At 40.2% G+C, this 26,134-nt stretch overlaps 1 protein-coding gene across 1 annotated transcript in view; it reads left to right on the top strand.

Annotated features, from left to right (window-relative positions):
* The window catches only part of PATJ (PATJ crumbs cell polarity complex component), a 137,997-nt gene that overhangs the window by 12,895 nt on the left and 98,968 nt on the right, over nt 1-26,134 (top strand). Inside the window, exons 7-17 of the mRNA XM_088169636.1 lie at nt 136-264; nt 1,912-2,124; nt 4,731-4,833; nt 5,621-5,709; nt 6,952-7,090; nt 7,387-7,521; nt 11,921-11,997; nt 14,379-14,435; nt 15,833-15,967; nt 19,371-19,535; nt 20,627-20,755. Of these exons, the coding sequence (XP_088025762.1) occupies nt 136-264; nt 1,912-2,124; nt 4,731-4,833; nt 5,621-5,709; nt 6,952-7,090; nt 7,387-7,521; nt 11,921-11,997; nt 14,379-14,435; nt 15,833-15,967; nt 19,371-19,535; nt 20,627-20,755 (1,371 nt within the window). The remainder of the gene's footprint in view (nt 1-135; nt 265-1,911; nt 2,125-4,730; nt 4,834-5,620; nt 5,710-6,951; nt 7,091-7,386; nt 7,522-11,920; nt 11,998-14,378; nt 14,436-15,832; nt 15,968-19,370; nt 19,536-20,626; nt 20,756-26,134) is intronic.

Raw genomic sequence — 26,134 nt, 5'->3', positions numbered from 1 at the left:
CCCACAGATCTCCAGCAATGTGGGGTGGGAGACAGAAAATTGGTGTGATTAATTCTCCTCCTTCCTTCTACACGTGAAAGCGAGAAACGCTAATGATGGTCCGAAATTAAAATCTCCTGTTTTTATTAATTGCAGATTCACTGGGGCCACATTGAAGACGTTGAGCTGATTAACGATGGTTCAGGATTAGGCTTTGGAATTGTAGGAGGAAAGTCGAGCGGAGTAGTTGTAAGAACAATTGTTCCTGGGGGATTAGCAGATCGGGTAATTTGTTATATTATGTCACTTCTTGTTTGATTGCAAAGTATAATTAACCGCTTCTGACAGTCTTAAAATAAACTAATATACTTAAACAAAAGGAAGCTGGTAGCATCAAAGTCTGAATGCCAGCACATGCTTTATAAATAAATACATTGAAGGTATGATTGAGGAAAAAGTCAGCACCTGATATAAATTAAGTTGTTTCTCAGACAAGCTTTGGATTTTGTAACATTGTTGAACATGCAAAAATTCTGAAAAGTTGCCTGATATTTTTTCAATACTTTTGGTATTTTCAGCCTTTGGTCAGTCTGGGGCTGGACAAATACTCTGTAGAGTTTGGCACATTTTGCAACATCTATGGGGACAAACTCTCCAAATGAAATTAATTATCAGGCAAGAAAATCTGCCCTGCCAAAGTCACTGCATTGCAGGATTCAGTTTAGAGACTGAAAATGTCCTGTTTTCAGTGGGTTTCAGTGGAGGGGGCTTTGATCCCTGCCTTGCAGCCTGACCAGCTCAAGGAGACACACAAGGTTTGGGGCAAAGCCTTTTGAAGTTGCACGGGCACAGTTTGCACCTTGGATTGTTTGTCTTTAGAGACTCGGTTGCTGGGTGTTGCTACATTTCAGGAGTAGAACGTTTGCAACAACAAAACAGATTCAGATTTTTAAAGCGAATTTGGTCATGGTGAGTTGCAATATCCGAGAACTGGAACACATGCAGACAAAAGAGAGAGGCAAAAGTACTTCCTCCAGTACAGGATGGAACTAAAAGCTGGAAATTTGGAGAGCTTTACTGGAAAATGTTGGCTTTTTCTTGACTCTCTCCCTCTGAACCTGCCATGTATAAATGAGTATTTTTAAATTTTTGTCTAACACCTGTTTTGCTGTAAGGAATAAAGTGTTTTGGCTACCAGTGAAGCATGTAAGCTAAGAACTCACCACATCATTCTCAGCTGAATGAGACATCATTAAGAACATGTGAAATAATGAGGCATGTACATGCTAAAATTGGATGAGTTTGTAAATGAGTTTGAGTTGGTTCTGGGAATAACTCTGTGATTGCTGAATAAATCAATGCACCAAAGGTGGTGGAGCTGTGCTGATCAATGCCAGCTGAGAATTTGGTGCTAGAAATTCCTGCTTGTGATGGAAATGATGATGTAGGTCATGAATCATAATTACCAGGTAAAAAATGGATTTTGAGGAGTCTTGTTACCTTCAGTGGATTTACTCACTCGAGTTGGAGCTGGTCACATGAGGAAAAAAAATTGCTGGGCTGATATAGAAGTATGAGGAGAAAACTCTATACAAACTCCTAAATCAAAATGCTGTGCTTATATTCTAACTCCTATCTGATGAGGAGTGTTCCATGAAACAACACACAGCAATCTGTGAGATTATAAAACATTGTTGCTGCCTGTTTTTCTCCTAAATGAGCAAAACAGTGGAAAAAAACCAGCACATAACTGTGTGAACCAGTCCTTGAATTATTCAAAATGTTGCCACGGTGGTCATTTTTTTCTGGCATTTTCTCACGTTGGTTCTCATGGCCATGAAGATGCCCCTACACAATCCTGGTTTTGTGATGGAACAGATACTTTATGGACGGACTGGAAACACTTTTTGCCATTTTTATTTGCGTTTGAAGGACGGGAGGCTGCAGACAGGAGATCACATCCTGCAGATTGGAGGGACCAACGTGCAAGGAATGAGCAGCGAGCAAGTTGCCCAAGTGCTGAGGAACTGTGGGAATTCTGTCAGGATGATTGTTGCAAGGGACCCCAAGTGTGAAGTCATGGAAGCTCCACCAGCACCCCTGAGCTGGCCAGTCAGCACATTACCTTCCCTTCAGAATGGAAATGTGAGTACCTGCTGCTTCCTTGTCACATTTTTAAGTGTGTCTGTGGCTTGGGATCAGAAGGGAAGGAGAGAACAGAGTGTTCCTGGGCCCTAAAGTGCTTCTCCTCTCTTGAGTTTCCAGATATCATATGCTTGTGTTTAAGTGGTCATTATTACAGCCCTGCCTTCTATAATTTTCCCCTTTTTCCTGTGTCTTATTAATACCTGTAATCTTGGGATTGGAATGACCAGCTTTACAGAATTTATTTCAGAGTGGCTAATTTAATTACCAAGACCATAAACATTATCGATAAGTGGTACTTTTAGTTCTTCTTCTTAGCTCATTACATTTTTCCTAATCAATCACTTGTAAGTGGATTTAAAACTGGACTGTGAATTTCCCTAGTCTGAAATCCAGAGAGCCACGGCCACACCAGAATTATTCAGCACAATCATCTTTTTATGAAACATAAGTGTAATGTTTTCATAGTCTACGCTACTGCCTGTGATAGGAAATATATCTAAAAATTTTGAAACTTGTTTTAGCAAATCTTATCATGGTCATATCAAAGTCTCTTGTTTTTGAAGTCATTCTTTTCAGTTTTGAGTAATTAAAATCAACAAATGCTACACTAAGTGTACAGTAGGTCTCGAAACATAAACAAAGCTGTGCTTGTGTACCATCTGCTACTACTGTGCTGCTTAGATTTAGGTGTAGAATCTGAGTAGCCTTTTCTTTCTTGTTGGTTTCTTGAATGTGAGTGAAGAGAGCTGGGTTGGTTTTTTTTTATTGAAGCACTGTTTTTAAAGGTCAGAGTTGAAGTCACTTTGCTGCAACCTCACCTCTTAGCCCACGGGGCACAGTCACTGCAGAGGCAGATTTGTGTTTTACATCCCTGGGAAAAGCTGTGGCTGTGTCAGTCAAGGATTTTGGGTCCTTCTGGAGCTCCTGTTTTGCCCAGGAGGGATCAGTGTGGCAGGAAATGCAGTGTCCTGGGTTTGGAGGGGGTGATCTGCATCCCTGAGGCTGGAGTCCCAAAACTGGGCTTGCTCAATACTCTAAGAGGCTTTCCAAGGGAATCAGCATTGCTTAGGGACAAAATAACGTGGGTGTAGTTTTGTTCCCTCCACAAAATATTTTCTTTCTCTCTTCCTGTTGTCACTGGTCAGCCCTGAGCACTGTAAATGCTGCAGCCCTTCTAAAATGTAATTCCTTCTCAGTGTCTTTTCAGTGTCCTCCGTGTTCCTGCTGTGCAGTTTAAAGGGGGAAAAATCATTTTCTGAACTAAATAGTGCCTTCATGTGTAGATTTGAAGAAACTCCTCTTCCTAGTGCCAGGAGAAATTTGCAAGGACAAGATTAGTTGTTAATCTGAAGGAATTTATTAATTTAATGCTGATTTCAATGATCCACCATTCAGATTGTGTCAGATTTATAATGGAACTTATCCCTGTAATCTAGTTTTTCTCTGGTTTCTGAGTGCTTTCACTAACTATGAGCTTTGGAATGGAAAATATTTTCCTTTTCTCTTTTTTTGCAAACAAGCAGAAAGGCATTTTTAATAGATGACTAGTTATTTTCAGTTTTATATTAATATTTAATTTTCTTTGAATTTCCTGCAATAGAGAATAACTGCAACTATTTCTGTGTGTGGGCACGAGAAAACAATCTTATTATCTGTACTATCCAAAATAGTGACAGCAGTGTGAGCAGCCTGCTTGTGCTGACTGTAGTTAGGACTTTGTACCTTGATTTTTCAGGACTTTATTTCAATTATTTTGCATTCTAGCAGGGGTGCTACTTAGAGAGAAATGTTTGCAGCCAGAGCACTGACTCTGAGGAGCTTTTTGATTGTCAAAGCAGCCAGGCTCTCAAGGCCACAGCTCCATTTCAGCTGTTGCTGTGGGCTTGTTTGCTGTAGATAAGTGACAGCATCCAAACTTATCTTCATCTCCATCAGCCTCTTATGGAGCAAGGGAGTTGGAAGGCATTTAATGAGCTTAATGACTTTGCTGGTGGAGGGAGGTGTGTGTGATAACCAGATAGTGCCCATCGATTTCTCTCCCATTGAGAAGTGAAATAGGTATGGCTGGAACTCTGGGCTGCTTTTAATATGGGTCCTTCCAAAGCTGATACTTGGCAAGCATTTGATTGAACTTCTCTTTTTTCACTCCCTCAAGAAATGTTTTCCATTTTCCCAGTCCGTTTTTTGCTGTTGGCACTGACAGGATCCCTCTTGATTTCATCACTTTAACAGACCTTACTCTCATCATCTTCTTTTTGATCTCCTTGCTCTGTATCTGATTACAAAAAGCAAACAACTCTATGTATTTTAATTTATTCCTTGCAATCCCAGATTTATGTGCTTGATTGTTTTTCTCCTTTGGTCTCACCAGTGTCTTTACTGTTCCCTGCTTGAACTCTTGCCTTGCAGTTCTGATTTTTACTGGTCAGAGGAGAGTTGCACAGACGTCCCAGGGCCAGCTTTGTAGGGACTTTACAAATGAATTTATGTTGCATTTAAACAAAAGGAAAAACAAAATTTCACTTCTGAAGGTCTTAATTAACCTGCAATATTGTAATGGCATTGGGAAATCATGAGAATTTCTTTACTGTCTTTATTTCTAGGATAATGACAACTTTTTTGACACCTATGACGTTGAACTTATAAAAAAGAATGGGCAAAGCCTGGGAATAACAATTGTTGGATATGCTGGCACATGTGATATAGGTGAGTTATACAGGATTTAGGAAAATGTTGGACAGGGGCTTCTCAAATACACTTTGTTGACCATGGGGAAAATTAATAACTCCTACCTGTGCTCTAGGATATGGGGACATGAGATTCACTAGAATTACAGATCAGCATCTAGTATTTAGTGGGAATGTATGAAAAGGAACTGTTAGTGTTTCAGGGGGTTTTTTGTTTGTTTTTTTTCTTTGTTTTTATTCCCTTGTTCTCATTGGAAGTTACAATTAATAATCAAACTGCAAACATGACAAAGGACAGCTTTTCTGGTTTCCATGTTTCTCTTCTCTTTTATTTTTTTTTAAAGAAAAATCCTTTTTCATTAAGATTTAAAGTACTAAATTCTTTAGCTGTAAGATGATTGAAGTCCTGATCAAAGTCCTTAAGCACATACTTTACTTTTAGCTTAGTTAGTCCTATTGAAATCAAACGCAGCATGGATTTAAGTGATTGTGGTTTAAAGCCTGGGTAAGCACAGGGATGAATCCATGGAGGAGGTGGCCTTTTGTGAGCCATTTTAAGGAAAAAAATTGGAGGTCAGTATACAGGTGGTTGTGTCAGTGCTGGGTTTTTTGGTTTTTTTTCCACCAGAGATCCTCAGTTTTGTGTCAGGCCGTGGGAGTGGTAACGTGCAGATGGTGGTGGTTTGCAGAATCATCACTTTATGGGCAGAAGGAAGTGTGTGAAAAAGGCTGGAATTAAAAATCTTAATAAGAAAAGAAGCAAATTAGGTTAATGCAGTGACTTGTTTCTCTTCCCCTCCCAACAGAACCTTCAGGAATTTTTGTGAAAAATATAATACCTGGTAGTGCTGCTGACCACAATGGCCAAATTCATGTTCATGACAAAATTGTTGCTGTAAGTAAAATACTGTGCTTGTATATTGCTGTAGAACTAATACATTTTACATCTCTGTTAAAAGAACAACATAGTACAGACTTTCTATAATTAATTAAACCTCCTCTGCTTTGCAGAGGAAATAATTTGGTGGTTCATGTTTGTTTAGGTAGACTTGTGACAGAAATGAGCTTTGGCTTTCTGTGGTTAAAGTATTATTTTATATTCAAAGAAGTAGTAAATAGTAGTTAACTGTGAAAGAGGCAAGCATTTGGATTAAAGTGGTTCAGAGTGGAGAATCTTGGCTTTTGGCCTGCAGTAAAGATGAGCAGCATTAACTTCTACTTGAATTGAATGTGATTTGAGGATTGTTAAGATTCTGCAAGATGTGGCACATTGTTTGTGTTCCTTAATGGCTGTGTAGTCTGGATACAATCAAAATGTTAATGGTCACAATTTAGGTTTAAAAGCCCAAGCTTTATGTGTAGAAAAATGGAAAAACCATTGAATAACAGTGAATTGAATAATAGCCAATTTTACATTCACAGTACAAGCAGGAATGAATTCCACAGTCTTTTTGTTTTAAGAGATAATATTTATAGAGATATGATTTTAAATTACTTTTAAAATGGCGTACCATGCCAGACTTTCCAAAGTCAGCTTCTCCTCTGTGAGAGCAAAAATTAATATAACCTTTTATCTGCAGGAAAGGCCCTATTGATGCATGATCTGACAGTGAGGTGAACACAGCATTTTGGGTGTAAATTAAAATATCTGATAATGTAAGAACTGGGCTGGATTATACCAACAGTTGTTTGTAGAGGCTTGTGTGGGGCATGTTAGAAATCCATGAGAAAGCCAGCAGTGATAATGAATTAACAGAGTTCTAGGCTGGATACTCTGCTTGGAACCTTCATCCACAGTCCTTGTCAAGCTGGTTTTGGGAAGTAAAAAAAAAAAAAAATTAAGGAAAAATCTGTGATTACTTGTATCAGATTAGTAAACTCCGTTTCGTGGCTGTCCCCATGAAAACAGAAAGAAGAAATTACTCTTGTGTTTCCTTTTAAAACGGAAATAAATTCTCATCAGTGAAATGTAACAGATTTAATGGGATTGTTTTGCAAATATTGCTGTCTTGGGAGAGTAACCCTGTAATTCCTGCACTAAACAAAGTGGCTGTTGCTTACAGCCTCTGGTACTCCACAGCAGAGTCTAAGAAAGCTGCATAATTAACTGTTATTTGCTACAATTTTCTTGTTTTAGGTTGATGGAGTCAATATACAGAATTTTACCAACCAAGAAGTGGTAGAGGCACTGAGAAACACGGGACAGACTGTACGTCTCACCTTGCTTAGAAGGAAGCCTTCCTTTACTATTTCTTCAGAAACACCTTCAGATAGAGGTAATTCTCTTTTTCTAGCCACTGATTTTATTTTTCACTCAATTTGCAGTTACCTCATTTAACTGTTTAGTACTGGGCACCACATGATCCTCAGTTTTTTTAACAGTGCACTGTAGGAAATTAAGGTACTTAAAGGAGAAATGGAAAGAAGCTAAAATGAGAGATTCAGGAAAATTCAGTGCAAAACTCCTGTGTAGCCAGCCCACCATAAAAAAAAGAAAGAATTAGTGAGGTGGTGTTACTACTTCCTATACTTTGCAGCATATGATTTGGGTTTTTTTCATCTGTTTTCACAGTGCAGCCAACTGTTCCAGTCTTTGTGTCCCCTGGAGCTGTAGGGACTGAAATTAGTGTGGCCACTAAGAAGGAGGGAAAGCAAGAACAGAAGGATAATCTCCACAATGAAAAGCAGCAGAGTCTACACCAAGCAGGTAGATAGGACATCCTGCACTGCCTCTTCTGAGTCTGGTTAAGGGCTCCCATCTTTAATCCATTTTCAGCACTGATGGGCTGTCACGGCTCACTCCAGCTTTAGCTTTTGCCCTGCAATGTTTTCTGAAGTAGAGCTCTGTCTCTTGGATCTAACCAGCTCTTTCATCCCACTCTGTCCCCAGACTGTAGCACTGGCCTCAGGTCTGCTGAGAGTGGATTCTGTGATATCTCAGGGCCTGGAATTCTCTGCATCTTCTTGCTTGCATAAATTTTGCCCCTTTTCCAGTCAGCCGTGGTCCCCTTTGTTTAGGGAGGGTTTTTTAAGGTCACAGTCAGTGGAGATGCAGCTCTTCCAGTACTCAGGAATGACTCCCATTAACTCTGTAGAGCTCAAAGCCTCCAGCTCAGTGATTCCTCTTTGTGGCCCTTGTCCTGCACTGATGACCTGAGGTGTCCTGCCTGCAGTTTTCTCCTGAGAGAGACTTTATTTATCATCCTCCTGTGCTGCCAGGGCCCTGCACCAGCCTGCTGGGTGAGCAGCATCAGGAGGTGGGACTCCAGGGAATTCATATTTATTTCCTGATCAGTGTTACCTCAGTCATACCCATCTTCATGGTTTGATAATCTTAGAGATCTTCTTGCCCTCACACATCTTAGACTGCTACAGAGTATTTTCGTAACATTCTTCTGGTTTCCTGTACCACATCTCTGAACATGCTGCAATTTCCTCTTTTGGCACTGCAGTAGCTTCATCAGAACTTGTGTCTTGGGTGTAAAGACCCAATAGCTGGAGTTCAGAAAAAGCATTTTTTAAACAAAAGGCATTTTTTTAACAAAAGGCATTCAGACACACAGGCAGGTCACAAAGGCATGGGCTGCTCTGGGTTTTAGCTGAGTTTGGAACCAAGGCTGGAGGTCTTTCCAGAATCTTCAATTCCCCCACAGATTTCTGGGCTCATCTACAGGAACTTCTGGGTGAATTTATACAGCTTGTGTTAAAGTCAGCATAAATTATCCTTATGCCTTGTAGTTTCTAAGATATGTAGATGTAATAGAGGATTCTAAATTACGGCTGTCAATGAATAGCAATTTTGCTGTGATTGTTGAAGATCTGTCAGTATTAAAGACAACCTGGAAACGAGAGAAATGTAGCAGTTCTTATATTCCATTCTGTTTTACTTTTCTGTCCAAGCCTTGTAACCAGACATCCTTTGTTGTGACTTTTGCATGTTCCCAGAAATAGGAAGCCAGAACAGAGGTGGTTGAGTAGCTGAGAGTTGAGGTTCTCAAAGCATTGTTTTGCTATGACAGAGGCTGGAAAAGAGCAACACTTTGTCTGTCCTATGTCACTTACCCGTTTGTTTTTTTTTTTACTCTGGGACTTGTATGCATATTTTACTCTTGCAGAAATAAGATATATGAGATTTCACCTTGGAACAAGATTTAATGGCCAACTTTAAATTCCAGAGATAGGTGCTTATTTTGGATGTGGTGATGGGCACTTCATTATAATTGGTGCTAAAGTAAATACTGCTAATTTAAGGCTCTGACTAAACTCTGGAAATGCTTTTAGAAGTTTAATGTAAAAGGTATGTTTTATAAAATGCCTATTACTTCCCTTTAAACCCAGTTGTGTGAAATTCTTATTAAATTGTGTTTCCTGGGGAGGTATTAAATAGTAATTCTGGCCAGGCAAAGCCACACTTAAGGAGTTCTGGTACAAAGGGAACGGGGGTTTGAGCTGCAACGTGCATGAGGCCTGAAACTCAGTGCTGGCAGAGTGCAGGCAATGAATTTAACAGCAGGCTCTGCAAGCCTGCAGGCTGGGCAGAACTGCTCCATCCTCCTTGCAGGAGCACTCAGAACCCAGAGGGACAATGCTGGGAGTCAGGAGTTTCAGGGATGCCTGGGGAAAAAGCCCCAGCAGCAGGGCAGGTAAAGGTAGGGCTTTAAGGAAAAGCACAGTACACACCCTTGAGCAGTAACTTCATGAGAGCAGGAGGAAGCTGCAAGAAAAAGAGATCCTAGTTTTGAAGAAGCTGACAGTTTTGACCAGAAAAGATGATTTTTACAATACGTTTGTGGTTTCTTCTTCGTGCTTGCTAATTAGAAATGAAAAACTGCCTGGAAGCTCAGGCAGAAGGACAGGCTAAATATGCTGAAAAGTTGTTGCTAATGAAAGCTGTCCCGAGAAGTGTTTTCATTTCTGAGGCCTTGCACATTATAGAAGACATGGTACATATGTCAGGTCATGAGGAATTCAGCTGGATGAGAGACTAGAAAGAAATTTCCTATTAGCTGCCATGTGGAAAAAGCTGTTTGGGGAAAAAGGAACATTGTAAGTGAATTGAGTGATGCCACTGGAATTGAATATATTCAATCCAAATCCTTTCAGCTTACATTTCCACAGTTCTAAGGAAGTTACAATCAGAGACTTCAAAGTGTATTTGAAAGAAAGAAAGGGGAAAACTTCAAATGGAGGCGTGCATCAGCACCTGCTCTGAACAACTCGTAGATTTTGGCAATGTGTTTTGGAAGTGACAAAAAAAATCTGTATTCAGCCAGCTGAACACAGCTTACAGTTGCTGAACTGAACTTTGAGTTTGACCCTGAGATTCATTACTCCTGGTGAACCTTAAAATCTATATTTGGCTGCACAGGGGATTACAGGTGCTTAGGTCCTGTGTGTTCACACAGTTGTAACTCTGTAATAGCAGAAAAGGAGGCTCAGGAATTTCTGTCCCTCTGTTTTTCTGCAAATGGAAGGAGCAGAAGAATGCACTGGTGTTCTGGTTTTGATACAGTTGAGAAGTAAAAACAGTGGTCAGCCTGTGCTTGATAATAAGTCACACATTAGAAACTTTAATTTCCTATGAAGTTAAAAAACCTTAAGTAGCAGTTGAGAATTTTAGGACAATTTGTCTTCCCATTATTTTTTAAGGAGATAATTTATTTCAGAGACAATTGTGGGCTGTATTTACAAACCCAAGTTTTTAATCTTGGTGAGGTGTGGTTTTGGTAGCAGAAAATAGCTATCAGGATTGCTGGAATTCTCAGATATCTGTGTCTCCTTGAGCCTGTAGGTTGAAAATCCTCTGGATATTTCCAAGTGACACGAGCAGTGTGGTTTCTCAGTGCAGATCAGACAGAATTTGCCTGTCTGGCATGGCTGAAAGTGAGCTGGAGAGATACAGGGGTGGGCTGTGTTGTCACAGAAGTAAACTTCAATCTTTGTTTTTATTGAGTGGAAAACTTCAAAGTTATAAAAGCGTGTGATGAGGATTGTATTGCAGAGCTTTATCTTTGCAGTCTGTGAAGGTGTTGAAAGCAGAGGCAGCTTGACAGAGCCATTTGTGCAGGCTTTTGCTCCTAGGTGGGCTCTGAGCTCCTCGTGGTGGCTTCACAAATCCCCCCTCCCTGAAGTCTTTTACTCACTGTTTGTGTGCAGAACGTGAGCTTGTGCTTTACATTCCCAATTTCAGGGGACACAGTGATCTGTGCCTTGTCTAGACATCTGACAAACTACTGCACTCATTCAGAGGGGGGAAAAAAAAAACCCCAGCTTTTGGTAATTCAGCCCCCAGATGCTGCTGCTGTCGCTGCTGGATGGAATTTGCTGTAGAGCTTGATTCTTACCAGTTACACATTGCTCCAGCTTGGAACTTTATATGTGAGCTGAGCTTCTGGCTGAGGTCAAACACAGGGCAGCCAGTCATTTTCTGCTGTCTAGCTCTGTCAAATTGTCTTACAGGACTGTAACCAACTGCCTTGGTTGCATAAGTAAGAAAGCTGAAAAGATATAAATGTCAAGATAGCCAAGTTCCCACGGAAGACTGGTTTAGAACTGGAGCTTATATTAAAGCTCATGTTACTTACTGGCCTAATTAAAGTAGACAAGGCTTTATACCTGCCAAATGTATAAATAAAGTCTGTGCCTGCATTGTGCTGACACAGCCCCTCGATAGCAGCAATATCTTGTCAGGTGTTTTCCTTCTTAAGGGGGCTCGTTTGGGTGGGAGATGATGTTTCCCTGGAGTGGGAAACGCTTTTACGGCAACAAACGATGAAGTCGTGTGAAATTTGTTTTGCAGCCTGAAAGAATGATTTATTTACAGTACTGCATGGTACAGAACTCACATCTCATCACCAGGCATCACCTCTTCTGCCTCTCATCTGAATAAATCACACTTTTACAGGAGCTGACATTCTGCATTGTTTTCCTAAGAAAGACGTTTTTGATTTGCGCTGTTTGATAGACTCAGCTTAATGCACTTCCCTTTTGGGGATTATTCCCTCTAATCTTTTATTTACACTGAATTTTTATTGGAGTATTTAGAAGTAAATGTACTTCTGAATGTACAATATGCTTGTAAATTTAATATTCACTTTCATATTTAGGAAGAGTCCCACTCCCTCCAGCACATGAGCTGAAATCCAAGTGGGAAAACCTGCTGGGACCAGAATACGAAGTTATGGTATGTTTTGTTTCAATAAACTACATTCATGAATGTTATTTCTTTAAATTACAGATCTGTGAGCTTAGCATTACAGGCTGCTTATAGAGCAGTTCAGTGTTTGGAACAGATCTGTAACATCAGATTTTCTTTCCTGTAACATCAGGGCTGAAATGTGTGTTATAGTGAGTTGGGGGATATGTTGCCCTTTCATTTTATTCTGTTTATATAGATACTATTGTTATACAAATAGGAGACGGGAACAGTGATTTAAGGAAATCAGCTGTCCTGTTAAATCAGCATCACAGCAGCCACTTAAAATATATGGCATTTTTATTATTTCATTCATGGTCTATTTGTTTTACTGGGCACTGAATAAAGACAAGGCTCAGGATAGAGCTTCTGTTTTCAGAATAATATTACCATTTTATCTGAAGAATGAAAGAATGATTTTCAAACATGCTGGGAAAATACAAAGTAATTCTCAATAGTGTAACTTTGTGATGCCAGTGTCTAGTAGATATTTCTTCACTTCATATTAAATAATTGCCTAGCAAAAGATTGTTTTGATGAATTGTCACGAGGAGTTGATGGAAATTGTAATTCACTTTTCAGTGCTGGGTGAGCCAGCGAGTACAGATAAAAGACTCCGGACAGCGTTCATTCCAAAGCCTTAAAAAAATTCTCACCACCACCAAGAAAATGCCCTGTTTGTCTTTGCAATGCTTGTCCAGTTGATTTAGAGACACTTATTTTTACTACTTGGAGTAGCCATCGTTCCAGTCACTCTCTGGGAGATTTAAAGTAGCTTTAAGAATTGCCTTGAGAAACTCTCTTCCCTCCTTTCCATTAGCACTCCTTTAAGATCTGAAGCTCGTGTGAGATTATGTACGTGGTGCAATAAATCTGTTTGGCTGCCCACTTCAGTTGCTTGGTATTCCCACCCTTGCATTTCCAGGGGCTGATGTTACCTCCCTGAGCACTATCACACTTCCCACAGAGGATGAAATCCTGCTTAGCTGGTGAATCCAACCATTCCCAATCCTTCTGCAGCCGCCAGTGAAATGTCAGCAGTGGAAATGTTAACGATGGGGCCTCTTGAATAATAGAAGGGAGCTCTCCTGGCATCCCGTTTTGAAAGTCATTTTTTGGTTCTGGTTGCCTGTGCCTCCCTCCTGTGTCCAGCAGCAATGTCCAGTTTGAGTCCAGCCCATGACACCCAGTCCCTGTGTCACAGCACCCTCACTCAGCCCCCAGAACTCACCCCAAAGGTGCCTCCAGGATTCTCTCAGGAGTGTTTATCTGGAGAGGAAATAGCTCTTTCAGGAGAGGGATTGGTGGCCCTGGTGGCTTCTGTGCTGCTGGTCCTTTGTGGTGGCAGTGGCAGGAGCTGAGATCCTGAGCAGGGACCGTGTGGTGTCAGTCAGGCTGAGGAGTTACCAGGCATGAATCCATTTAGTTACATGCATGGACATGAAATGGGTTCTATCTGTCAGGAAAAACACCCTGAGTACTGGAAAACAGCATGCTGGAAGCCCTGTTTAAAATTAATCCATAAGAAAATACAAATCTTTATTAAACTAGAAGTTTTCAAAGAAAAGTTACCTATTTTTTTTTGCAAGGCTCTGGGTTTTCTTTCAGATCTACCAAGTAAGTGTAGCTTTCCTTTAAACATTCAACTTCAGTGCCCCAAATTCCAACCTTGGGCCATAGATTGGAACTAAATGATCTTTAAGGTCTCTTCCAACCCAAACCATTCTTTGATTTTATCTTAATTACATTTAAAATTGGAGTAAATAACCTTCTAAGGTTACAGATAAATCTGTTGTGTTAAGGAGGGACAATACAAGAAAACTGATGGCGAACACAGTCGTTTTATTAATCTTAAAAAAAGACACTGAAAGGATTTCCTGTCCCTGGTTTAAATAACCCACTTTCCATTCCCATTTGGTAATTAAAGTTATGTATTTCAAGCCATGTTAGCAACAGAAGTTTTTGGGTTGGTCTGGATGGGAGATGGCTGCACTATAGCCCGAGGTAACAACTTAAGCTGTCATACTTTCAAATTCTGATTGGCAAGTCCGTGTGGGTATTCGTGTCAAACATAATGGCATTTTGTGCTTACACAGGATTACTGAACTTGACTAAAATTGCCATTTGGGCTCCAGGAATAGGATAATATTGGAGTCTGCTAATAGTGCATAATCACCACATTCCTACTTGTAAATGTTCTGTGCCTGAAAGATTTTTCTAACATTTGTTTAAAATTATTTTGCATCAATGTGACATTGTTTAAGTACAGTTTATTTTGCTCGTGAGGTTTTTTTTTGCCAGAATTTCATCGTTCTGGTAAAGTCTTTATTGTCTTGCTGTTGAAAAATGTTCTGATGTCCAATTTTTAGGTTGTGCATGTGGATATGCCCTTTAAAGATGATTCAGAGCTCCAGAAGTACTCAAAGGTAAGGCTTACATGGTGGTTTCCTTCGTGGTATATGTTGGCAGAGTAACCCTGTGAGGGCGTGACACAATTCCAGATGTGCTTCAGGAATTTAGTGGTTTTGTGGCTCTGTATTTTCCAAAAAAAGGCTGCCAATATTCTGCTTATCTCCTGGACTGATCCAATACTTTTTCATAGCAGAGGCAAATGAACCTTTTAACAGTTTGTTACCAAATCTCCAAACAACAAAAAGCCACCCTCAAACCATGCACATAAAACTTGAATTTTGGGGTACTTAATTGCCCAGAATGGAGCAGAGGTTGCAACTCTGCTGAACAACCATTTTGTCCCACAGATGATTTTGCTGTAGTGATCCTGGCACAGGGAAAGGAATGTGTAATTCATGCAAATTGACAGATCTTAAATTAATTTCACTTCCAAAAAGTTTTCAAGATACCTATGTTAATACTGTGGAAAAGAGATTTTTAGAGGTGGTACATTTATATATTTGTGGGGACACCTCAGTGGGGAAGGGCTATAAAGTCATGATGAGACATGGCTATGAAGGAATGCTGTGGATCAGTGGATTGCTCCTTTTATTTGAATATCCAGACTGATTTGGGAAGCAGGACAGTTAGTTTGAACTCCAGTAATAAAAAGCCAGAAAATGTCCAAACTGAAGGAGCAGCTCCTGCTGATCATCTCTTCTCCCCAGGTTGCCATGATTTCTTCTGCCTTGTCTGGATTGTGCATCACTTTTATTCTATTTTTCCTAATATTAGCAGACTTAAGGCACTGAGGGTTGGAGTTGCCCTAGAGAAAAATTCCAAATTAGGGAGTTCCAGTGGGAAAAGGCTGACACAACATCAGTGATTTCCCCTTGCAGAAAAAAGCATGTCAGTTTTAGTAACTATGTACAGAGGACACTTCATGGATATTTTTCCTACCTGGAAGCAGTGTAGCTCCCAAAGGAGTGAGACAGCTGATCTTGTGGTGAGATTTTAGGGCAATTATGGAATTTATTTTATTCCTTTATTTATTTCTATTTATTTGGTTTTTGTTTTGCTCCAACCCCAGGGGTTGGAACTGGATGATGCTGAAGGTCCCTTCCAACCCAAACCATTCTGTGATTTGTTGACAGCTCACCTTTTGGGTGGTACTTCTCTCTGTATTTTTCCCATTAATTTTAGTTATTTGAGAACACAGTTCAAATTGCCTTTTTCCCAAAAAAGCAAACTGGTTGTTTTTATTTGTGCAAACAGTTTGTGAAAAGAAGTTACAGACAGTTTTGCTGTAAACATTTGATCATCTTACTGTGGGTTTGGTTCCATTTGGTGAGCTACTGAATCCTAAATCTGTTTTTATCGTGGTAGATCAAGATTTATACTTAAATAGTTCCTTATATTTATCCTTTGGCAGCTGTTACCCATCCACACTCTGAGATTAGGACTTGAGCTGGACACTTTTGATGGACATCATTATATATCATCCATTGCTTCAGATGGCCCCCCTGCAATCCTTGGTATTCTGCAACTGGAGGATGAACTGCTGGAGGTAAAAAAATAAACCAGAACCCCCACAAAAATAAAAATTATATATTTACTGTTTGTTTGGCCTTCTTAAAATGTTTCTCCTAGCTTGGCTGCTGTGTGTGCAATAGAGTTATTCCAGAGTTAGTTAAAGTAAAAGCAGAGTTGGAATTCACATTCATTTTCTTCACTGTTCCCTTCCACATTTATGGACAAAAAGTCAATTTCTTGTGACCTCTCAGTGACTTCATGGGCATTTTTTCTGCAATGTTTTAACATGAGTATCAGGAGTTACAAGGGCAGAGATAATATTTGTGTTGAATTATTTGTAGTCCTGTGGCTCAGTCTTCTGCACAATTTGGCTTTAGTTTTTGCAGTGGATAATCTTTCTGAATATTTGTCACCCCTAAAAAATTTACAACAGTCTTAGGAACAGTGGTTTCAGTTACACAATAAAACTTTTTTGTTGAGTGTTGAAAGATATTTGTGTGTATGAGCAAATACATCAGTTTGTTTAAATGTGTATAAAGAGGTATTGGGGCAACTTTGGAGTTATCAGAGTCACACCAGACCTATTTTCTCAAGAAAAATATTTATTTGATAAAATTAAAATAGTTCCTATTTTGTGTGTGTGTACATGCTGGTATCTCAGCCTGCAAGTGAAAAGACATTAATTTCTTATTGCATGCTTACTCCTCGTGGAATATTTTGATATTTGAACCTCTTTTTAGTGGATGCAAAGAACATTTAATGGGAACAGAATTAGGTCTTCTGAAAGATTGATTTGTTAGGTGCACAGCTATTTTGCTTTTACTTCTTCACCCTCTAACATCAAAAATTCATATTGATATCACTAAGACCTAGAACATGTTCTTATTGCTTAATGGAGGAAATCTTGATTCCTGAAGGAAGGGATTAATGGAATGCTGGAAGTGTCGTTTTAATTGCTTGGCCACTAAACAAAAAAGAAATTTATACAAAAAGCAATAATGCAGTGCTGTAGAGTAACTTAGGAAACTTTAATTATGTATATTTAACAGTTCATATTACTCTCTACTCAGAATTAAGTTCACAGATATGTCCAGACCTAGTGAGTGTAAATTTTTTTGTACTCTATAGTTGGGGAAAAAAACCCCAACAAAATAAAAATGTGCTCTGGGGCTAAAGCTGTAAGTGCCAGGTTTAGCCCAGACTATATTTTTGCAGCCAAGTTATAAATCCCCTTAAATAGGGGTTTGCAGTGGAAAAAGTGACAGCCCCATTCTCCAAACAAGGAGCCTTACCTGGGCTGATACCTTTGGGATTGAAATATGATCAGCAAGGATTTTTTTTTTCTTTTTTTACATACAGTGAAGCTGAATGTTGATTATTTTTAATGATGTGTTTGAATTATGACAGACAGCACGATACCCCTCCCCTGCCCTTCATTTCAGCTAATTCCATTGTGTGCATTTTTAGGAGTAAATTGCTTTTTTGAGCCCTTTTGTTGTACAATTTCCCTGCTGTTCGAGGGCTGGCTGGCTGATGTGTGAATGAGTGGGTGTAGGGCACCTTGCCTGCTCAGAGGGAGATTTCTGGCAGCTGCAGGAGGAGAAATGGGAGTCCCCAGGTCTGCTGGGGGGTGCACAGTAGCTCTTCCCCATCCATCACGGGATGCTGAGAAGTGCTGGGAGCTTTCCACCACGCTGCCACTCTCCAAGCATTAAAAAATCCTTACACATAGATCCTTCTGCTTAAATAATTAACTAATGGATGAGGCTGATAGCTCAGCACTTGCTGTAATTCTTGCAGAAAAAAAGCCCAGAGCAGTTTGTCTTACCTTGGTGGAAGCCAATTCCACCCCTCTCAATTTTTCTGCTTGGCTGGGATGTAGAGTGTGAGAGGAACTCTGTATTTCCCAGCAGCACAAACTGTATTTACACTGCAAAAAGCACGAAGTGGGGGGAAAAAAATAGAAGTGATCAGGAAGCAAATGTTGGCTAAAGTGGGATTGCTGTGGAGTTTTGCATGAGATTGAATCCCTCTGATCAGCAAGATCTGGGAGGTTTATGGAGAGGCTCTGCCTCAAGTGCACACAGGTAAAGGTGTGTCCATGGCTGGTGAACGTTTCCATGCTCTGTTTTCTTGGATCAGGTGTGGGTATGGAGGGCAGTACTGAGGGTGATCCTCAGTTTTCCCCACTTGCTGTGCCTTGGTTCCTGCTGTGGAGTGACTTGGATGAGGTGCTGGATTCCCAAACCAGTGGCAGTGTGGACATTCAGTTGTGAGAGAGGCTTGAGGCAGCCTAAAAGAAATCGCAGGGACACACGAGGTGTTGGGATTGAGTCCACAGCACTTACTGGGTTAAACCCCTGCTCTTTTGGGGCTGCAGTGCTGATTTATGGTGATTTATGGCACCTGCTGACATCCTGCTGTCATCCTATTTAGGGACACCCCTGTGGTGCAAAGAGAGGAACCCTCAGGATATAAAGGTTTTAAAATAGGTAAAAGAGGATGAGTCACTCTTTTTTTTTTTTTTTTTTTTTTTCCCAGCAGAAGTAGAATCACAGAGTGGCAGAATAGTTTGAATTTGAAGGGACATTTAAGCCCATCCACTCCCACCCCTGCCAAGGGCAGGGACACCTTCCAGTATTCCAGGTTGCTCCAAGCCCTATCCACCCTGACTTTGGGCATTTCCAGGGATGAAAGTTAGAATGACAGAATCATTAAGGTTAGAAAACACCTTTCAGGTCATTGAGCCAGACTTCTAAATTAGTTGTGGTAGTTCTGACTTCAGTTTTTTGATTGGAGCTCAGAAGCTGTATTTGCTTAAAGTATTGTGAGAAAATTAAAATTTTTATCTTTTAAATTTAAACACATAAGCCTAACACTGAAAAAAGATCCCCAACAAAGAAACAGCTGAGAAAGAAATAAGAATTCTAGGAAAGATTTAGGCTTGGAGAAGTGGTGAGCAGAAAAGAAGTTAGAGGAAGCTAAAGAGACATGATGCAGCAATCAGTAGTCACAAGATCTTGGAGATGAAATTTTACAATAATGTATGCATTCTTCAGAAGCATGTTAATAAATAAGTAAAAGAGGATGAATCACTCTTTTTTTTTCCAGCAGTAGTTGAATTACAGCGTGGCAGAATGGGGTGGAGGGGACATTGAAGCCCATCCAGTCCCACCCCTGCCATGGGCAGGGACACCTTCCACTGTCCCAGGGTGCTCCTGGCCCTGGACATTTCCAGGGATGGCACAGCTACAAAAAAAAAAAAAAAAAAAAAAATTAATAAAACCGTGCAAGCTGTGCCAGCATCCCCAGGTAAAATCAGACTTCCACGCTCAGGTGGGGAAAAATACACTCCAAAACAAAACAAAACCAAACAAAATTTAAACAAAACAACCTGTCAGATATCCTTTAGTTCTCTTTGTGTTGCCGTTGTGCAGGTGAATGGGGTGCAGCTGTACGGGAAGTCCCGACGGGAGGCTGTCACCTTCCTGAAGGAGGTGCCACCCCCGTTCACCCTGGTGTGCTGCCGGCGCCTCTTCGGGGACGGCACCGAGTCTCTGGTGGACGAGCCCCCCGTGGCAGCTGCCCCTCCAGAGCAGAAGGTAACGCTTCCCCTGTCACCCACTTGTGCAAAACGACAGGAAAGCTATTTGGGAAAGTCTGGATTTTCACGGGTTGGTCTTGAGAAGCTTCATTGTCCTGGGAAGATGTTGAAATTTAACATTCCTTTTTGCTTTTGCTCGCTCTTGCTCTCTCTTTTTTCTCTCCTCTCACCACTATCATCAACACCCAAAAATAAATGAGAACTGCGGCAGCAACATCACCTTCCCAAAACTTTAACAGGAGCAGCTTCTACTTCTAATTAAGACTTTACTTCTATTTAAAACTCTATACCAAAAACCTTTAATGCTTGTAACTCTTTGCCTCTCAATACTGATGTACCTTTACAATAAACAGCTTTATAGCAACTTTTAACTGCTCAACTCTTTAAAGAAAATAGCCACAATCCAACCTACAGGAAGACAAGGTAGGTAAATCACCGAGCTGCTTTGCTGACTGTACATCCCATTCATCATCCCTACCCTTAATAGGTGAGTGAGAACTCTGAATTACACTAAATCACATCCTTGCCACCATTAGCTGATTGCTTCCTTGTTCTGAGTAGGATTTTATAGAACTGGGGGGGGGAAAAAAAATAATTGAAACTTAAAAATTTCTTTCAGTCGCGGGAGCTTTAAAGTCTCAAACTAAAGCTTGACACTTGTGGTTGCTCCTGTTTGTAAAAGTATTTACAGCTTGGCTTCTCATCTTTTCTCATTGTCTGGCCTTTCTATTAGCTGTCTGTGGTTAAATCTTTTATGCTATTTATTTTTCCTTTATGCATCTAATGGGACAGCTGAAGTTCATCAACGTGTAACAGGTTAGTAATATTCTAACAATTAATTAGACTAATACATGGGTATTTGTGTGCCAGGTTGGGCTCTGATGCTCAAAACATGTAGCCCCGTGCCCAGGGGAATACTCAAGGCAGCAAGCTGGAGAAAACTCTATTCATAATGCTCAGTGAAGTTTTAATTCCATAAAAGGTCACATTTTAGGGCATATATGCACCATTAATAATCAAAATATTGAAGGAATAGTGTTTGTAAAGAACTGAGAGAATGATATTTGAACCAGAGCTTTTATTTTCCAGGTGAAACCCGAGGAAGACTTTAATCCTGAGGAGGAAGAAGGGGAATTGGCATTATGGTCTCCTGATGTGAAGGTTATTGAGCTGGAGAAAGACAAAAATGGTTTAGGATTCAGCATTTTAGACTATCAGGTATACTTTTCTGTAGAACTAAATCCTAGAAATCCCTGTGATCCTTTGTCTTAAAATGATCCTTGTGCCTTAAAATGTTTTGTGATGTTAATTACTGAGTAATGGATTTGACATTTGGGCCTAGAAACTTTAGGGAAAAGGAATGTATTTTGAGGCCAACTCTATAAAGTATGGAGTGTTCCAAACCTCTGATTATTGGACATGATAAAGTGCAAAATCTTTTATCAACCTTTACCCCATCACTCTTGAGTTTAATGATTGGGCAAGGTTGGTTTTTTGTTGTATTTTGTTCTAACTTAGAATGACTTTTCAGCTGTGAGAATGGCAAGTTCTTGAGTATTAGTTGGAGGTTATTATATTCTTAATTGTTGAACTCCTAAGAAATTAACCGACAGGTCTTTAATTGGAGGGAAATGCTACTAAAATTAATGAATCCTTCTTTCAAAAACACTAGCTTCAATTGAATATGTAGAAACTCAAAATCTGTAGTCAGAATGAAATGTTCTTCATGTTTCTAGTCAACATGATATATTTTTTTAAACCTCCAGTCATCATATTTATAAGGAAATAAAATAGCTGGATCACTCTTTATAATAATATACACATCACATCTGAGTGCTGCCTAAACATTGTAGTTTAATGAAATGTGTTCAACTGTTGTACATAAATGTCAAGTGATATAAAATTCACTTTTTGATACAATAAGGCAGGAATTGGGAATGAATTAGAAGGAAAAAAAATACTTGAAGTATTATGCAAACCCATTAATTCTATATTTTACCAGTGCGATTTAAGATTACTGAAAATAGATCCTGTTAGTCATTTTAGCTGACACATGTTGTGTTGCAGTGCCAGCTCTACTCTAGAGTTGCTGGGAGTCTTTACAGAGCAGTAATACACAGATTTGCTTTTAAGTTCTCATATAATCAGAATTAATGAAGGCTTTAATAGCAGGCTTTTTATTTACTTATTCGCAGATGCAAATACACGAGCAATGTTGTGGTACTTTCAGCTAAATTTAAATACATTCTAATCAATTCTAAATGAGTGGTAAACCACTTAATCTCAGATCTTTATAATTTCAAGATATTTATGTATAAAGTGTATAAAGTGTGTTCTTTTGTTTGGGATTCGTCTCTTAGATCTTTTACACTTTTCATCATCTGCAGATTAATTTTTATAGAGAGATATCTGTGGCTGTGTGTGTGTTTATGTAAATACATCCATCACATCCTTGAGTGCAAGGCAAAGAAAATAAATAATTGTCCATGCTACAGTGGAGGCAAGGGGGGAAAAAAAAAAAACTGTGTGTGGTTCCTGGGAGAGTGTTTGGAATTCTTAACACAGATCTGCTGGGAAACACTGAATTACAGCAGTGTTTAATTGTGCCTTAGAGGACCTGGAGACCCTTCTTTAAAACATGAAAGGTGTTTTTTTAGGCACACACTCTTTGTTTTACAAGAGAAAATTCAAGCCTTGTAATGGCAAATGATACTGCTTGTGCTCTGTATCCACTGCTGATTTTGCTCCTTTTGAGGAATACAATTTTAAAATCTTTTTTTAGATATTTTTCAATGAAGATGGGCCTCCCATTGCCCATCATCAGTGAGTGACCAGCCTTTCTAGGCTGCCAGTGCTGATGGAGGTAGGGGGGGGAGGAAAATGCTTTTGAAGGGGAGATTCTGAGCAGGAATCCTGTTGGTAATTAACACACAAGGACTGGCTCTGTGCTGTACAGAAATTACAGGAAAGTTTGGTGTTGCATACCCAGCTTGGAGGAGGTGATGTGACTGTCCTGGGTTTTTAAGATCCAATTATTTCTGCAGCTCTTGGTTGAAATGACACTTCAGAAACACTGGAAAAACTTCAGGAAGCTCAGTGGGAACAGGGAAGTGGTGTCAGGGTTAAAAAGCGATGATGCTCTAATGTCCCACCCGACTTTCCCCCACACAAAGGTGGAGCAACACCTTGGAAATGGTGGATCCCCGTGGATCCCAGCCCTAGGATGGGACTGGGGTTGTTCCCTGCAGTGTTTAAGGAGCTCTGGAGTCTTGCTCATACATTTCTGACAGTGAGAGATGCCAGATGTGCTGCAGAAGCACAAGAATGCTCAGCAAGTACAGACCAGGCTGCTCCCAGTGCTCTGGAAGTTTCTTCCTACTTGTTTTCAAGCACAGAGCTTTTTACCTTTCCATCTTAATTTTGATTGTTGAATTAGAAGTTGTGCTGAGTACTCCTATGGTGTATAATTTATAATATTTGCCATTTTGTTTCTCAAAAGTGGCTGCAAGCTCAGCATAAAGGATGCTGTGCCTCAGTTGTCCTACATGCTGCACTTCCCAAGTCATGCTCTGGAAAACAGAATTAATAAAAATTCTTTGTGAGGCAGAATAAGAGTCTGAGTACGTGGAAAACTGAATGCTGAGATCGAGAAAATTATTACTCTGGCATATTAATTTTTAATGGGCTGTCTTTCTAATAATGTTTCATCTATCAAATAAATGATAAGCACATCCCAAGTGACTTGCAGGATATTCCCAGAAATGTACAAGCATAATTCCAATGCCTATATATTTTAATGAACTAATTACAAATTAATTATACCAATTATGCATAATCAATAGTATTTCTACTTTGTCCTGTGTTTTCTTTTGATTGTCTTTAGGGATTTAAAAGCTTTAAAAAAAGCCGTCTTCCTTTTTTTTATTAAGGCTCTTAAAACTTTGGGGTAGAGTTATCCCTTTTGCTATGACAGGATAGTATTTATGTAGGATACTCTTCGTCTTCCTGTGGTTTCTATGTGTGTTTAAAAAAAAAAAAAACTTTTTTTCCCCTTTGAATGTTGTAATTTGTAATTATGTTGTAGGAAATCTAAAATTTCTGAGACTCTGCTCTGCTGGCAGCGAGGTCAGTACTTGGCGAGAGGGGAGGTGGATGGCAAAAGGATCCTGTGGATTCTTGAAATGATGGATTTCATTGGATTTCTTTTATTTAAATAAGAAACACTGAAGACGTCTTAAAATGCAATCTTCTGTGGTTTTTTTTCTGTTGCCACCACTGTGTTGGTCAAGGCTCCTAGGCCAGGCACTGCTTTTTCTGCATGGTGCTCTGATGGGAAGGCTGCAGAGGTCTCCTGGCCATTAAAAAGCTGTGCTGCTCAGCCCTGTGGCCAGCTCCTCTGTGAAGTAACACACTCAGCCTCCCTTCATTTCCTTCTCATTTCACTTGGAGAGGTTGCTCTCCCTTTCACCTCTTCACTAACCTTTATGTGGTGCTGCTGGCACAGGTAGTGCCAAGTGGGCTCTGATGGGGAGGCAGGGACCTGGGGCACTGCTGCTGGAGGGATTTGGGATCACCTGGGATGCAAGGCAGTGTATTTCGTGTTCTTTGTCAGCAGACCTGAAAGTATCCAGCTTAGCAGTGAATTTATCCAGCCTGGAACTAATCACAGAATCCCAGAATGGTTTGGGTTGGAAGGGATCTTAACTCTCTCATCCTGTTCCAAACCCTGCACCTTCCACTAGACCTGGTTGCTCCAAGCCCGATCCAGCCTCCTGGCCAGCAAGTCAAGAGCTAAGCCATTGTTTTAGAGACCAACCCCTTTTTCTTAGAAAGAATTGGAAGATATATTATCAGGTTAAAATAGAGAAGTAATGCTGTCTAAAAACGACTGTGATACCATGTGTATTAAAACAAGAGGAAAGAAAAACCCCATAAGACTTAAGAGAGAAAAAGGAGAGATCCCAGCAGGATAGAAGGTTCCTTGAGCCCTGAAACTGTGTTTTCCAAAGACCTGATGCATTGCAGGCCAACAGATTCTGTCAGTAATGTTTTACAGAAATATTGGAAAAACCACAGGTAGCTGAATTGCAGATTTCTTGAGGCAGTATTGACCAGAAGGTAACTTGAATGGTCTGATGAGCTTTTATCAAATTAAACAAAAAGCTGAATGGACTTTACGTGGAGCTTAATTTACTGTGCTTTGAAGTCAGAGTCTTTTTAAAGCAGCTGTTTCAGAGTGCATGAAACTGGAGAGGGTGAGGGGTGGGATGGGGAGGTTTGACATTTTACATAACTCTTGGGAAGGACTGTGAGATGCTGTTGCTCCCTGTATGTGCTGAGAGATAAGTCCCCAGTGCCTGCTTGCTTTGGCACAGCCCAGCTGCCCTGGAGAGCTGGCTGGCTGGAGGAACCCGTGGACTCACCTGCTCCAAGTGATCCATGGAAGCAGAAAGAGACATTTCAGCACTCGGGAGCTTCAGGTTACCCTGAGCTGGAGGAGCAGCGTGAATTGTGCCTGCCTTGGGCTGCCTGGGTCAGTGCCCCAGGGATTTTCCTGTGGTCTAGCAACAGGGACCCCACAGCTGCCTTATTCCTGGCTTCCCTTTATTATTAGTAGCAGTTTTTCGTGCTGTTGAACTGAAGTCTCTTTTGCTGCACATTCAGCAGGTTATGTTTTGTCCTTCTCCCAGGGAGCATGGGAAACAATTGTTTTCTCTTTTCTAACAAAATCACTGCATAGTCATTCACGGCAGGAAGTGAAGCAATTTAAGTGTCTCCAAATATCTTTCCTCTTTTCTTTATGCCCCAAACAGGCTCCAGATGTAGAGTTTAAAAAAAAAAAAAAAAAAGCAAAGTGACTTCTTATTTGTAGAAGGTGGTATTCAAGTACATTTTTTTAAATTTTTTTAAAACTTTCTTGGTCTGTTCAGCAGTGAGATGCAGGCTGGAATGCTTTGACAAGTTGCTGGCTAAACGTTTGCCCTCTTGTGATAATTTGAGCTTTGTCTGTTCTTGTGATAAGTTTGTTATGAACAAAGAAGCATATTCACGTCTTTGTTAAGCACATTTTCACCTGATCATGTGATGGAAACCTGTGGCTTACTGGCAAAAGCTGCACAGCTGTATTAAAAAGCAGTTTTACAATGGCTATCAGCTTGGTACTGGGAAAACTGATAAAGGCAGCTTTTCTCCCATCTCTACAACCCATCCACATTCATTAACATCAAAGTTCTGTAAGCCTCAGTACCAACTGTGTTGGTACTCATCTCACGGAGGATTTGCTTCTCTCCCCCTATGGGAAAGTTCTACATCCTTTAAATCATATTAAGCTGCTTCATGTGTAAAATAATTCTTAATAGTGTGTCATGAATTGAATTCAGTGTAGCTTTTTGAAAAATTCTCTTGGAGTTCAGCTTAAAAACTACTTTTCAGGACCTAAGAGCTGGTGAATGCAGTTGAGCACATTCCTGGAGAAGTTTCTGAGGTGTTCACGATTAGTGGATTCCAAAGCCTCGGTGCTGCAGTACTAATGCAGTTGGGAGAGCAGAGACCACTTTAGTAAGAAATCAAAGAGGTTTCTGTGTATCTCACAGACAG

The sequence above is a fragment of the Sturnus vulgaris genome, chromosome 9, assembly GCF_052056855.1.
Source record: "Sturnus vulgaris isolate bStuVul1 chromosome 9, bStuVul1.hap1, whole genome shotgun sequence".
In the NCBI taxonomy this organism is placed as follows: domain Eukaryota; kingdom Metazoa; phylum Chordata; class Aves; order Passeriformes; family Sturnidae; genus Sturnus; species Sturnus vulgaris.
The sequence above is the reverse complement of the archived record's forward strand: the minus strand, read 5'-3'. Positions and strand labels throughout refer to the sequence as shown.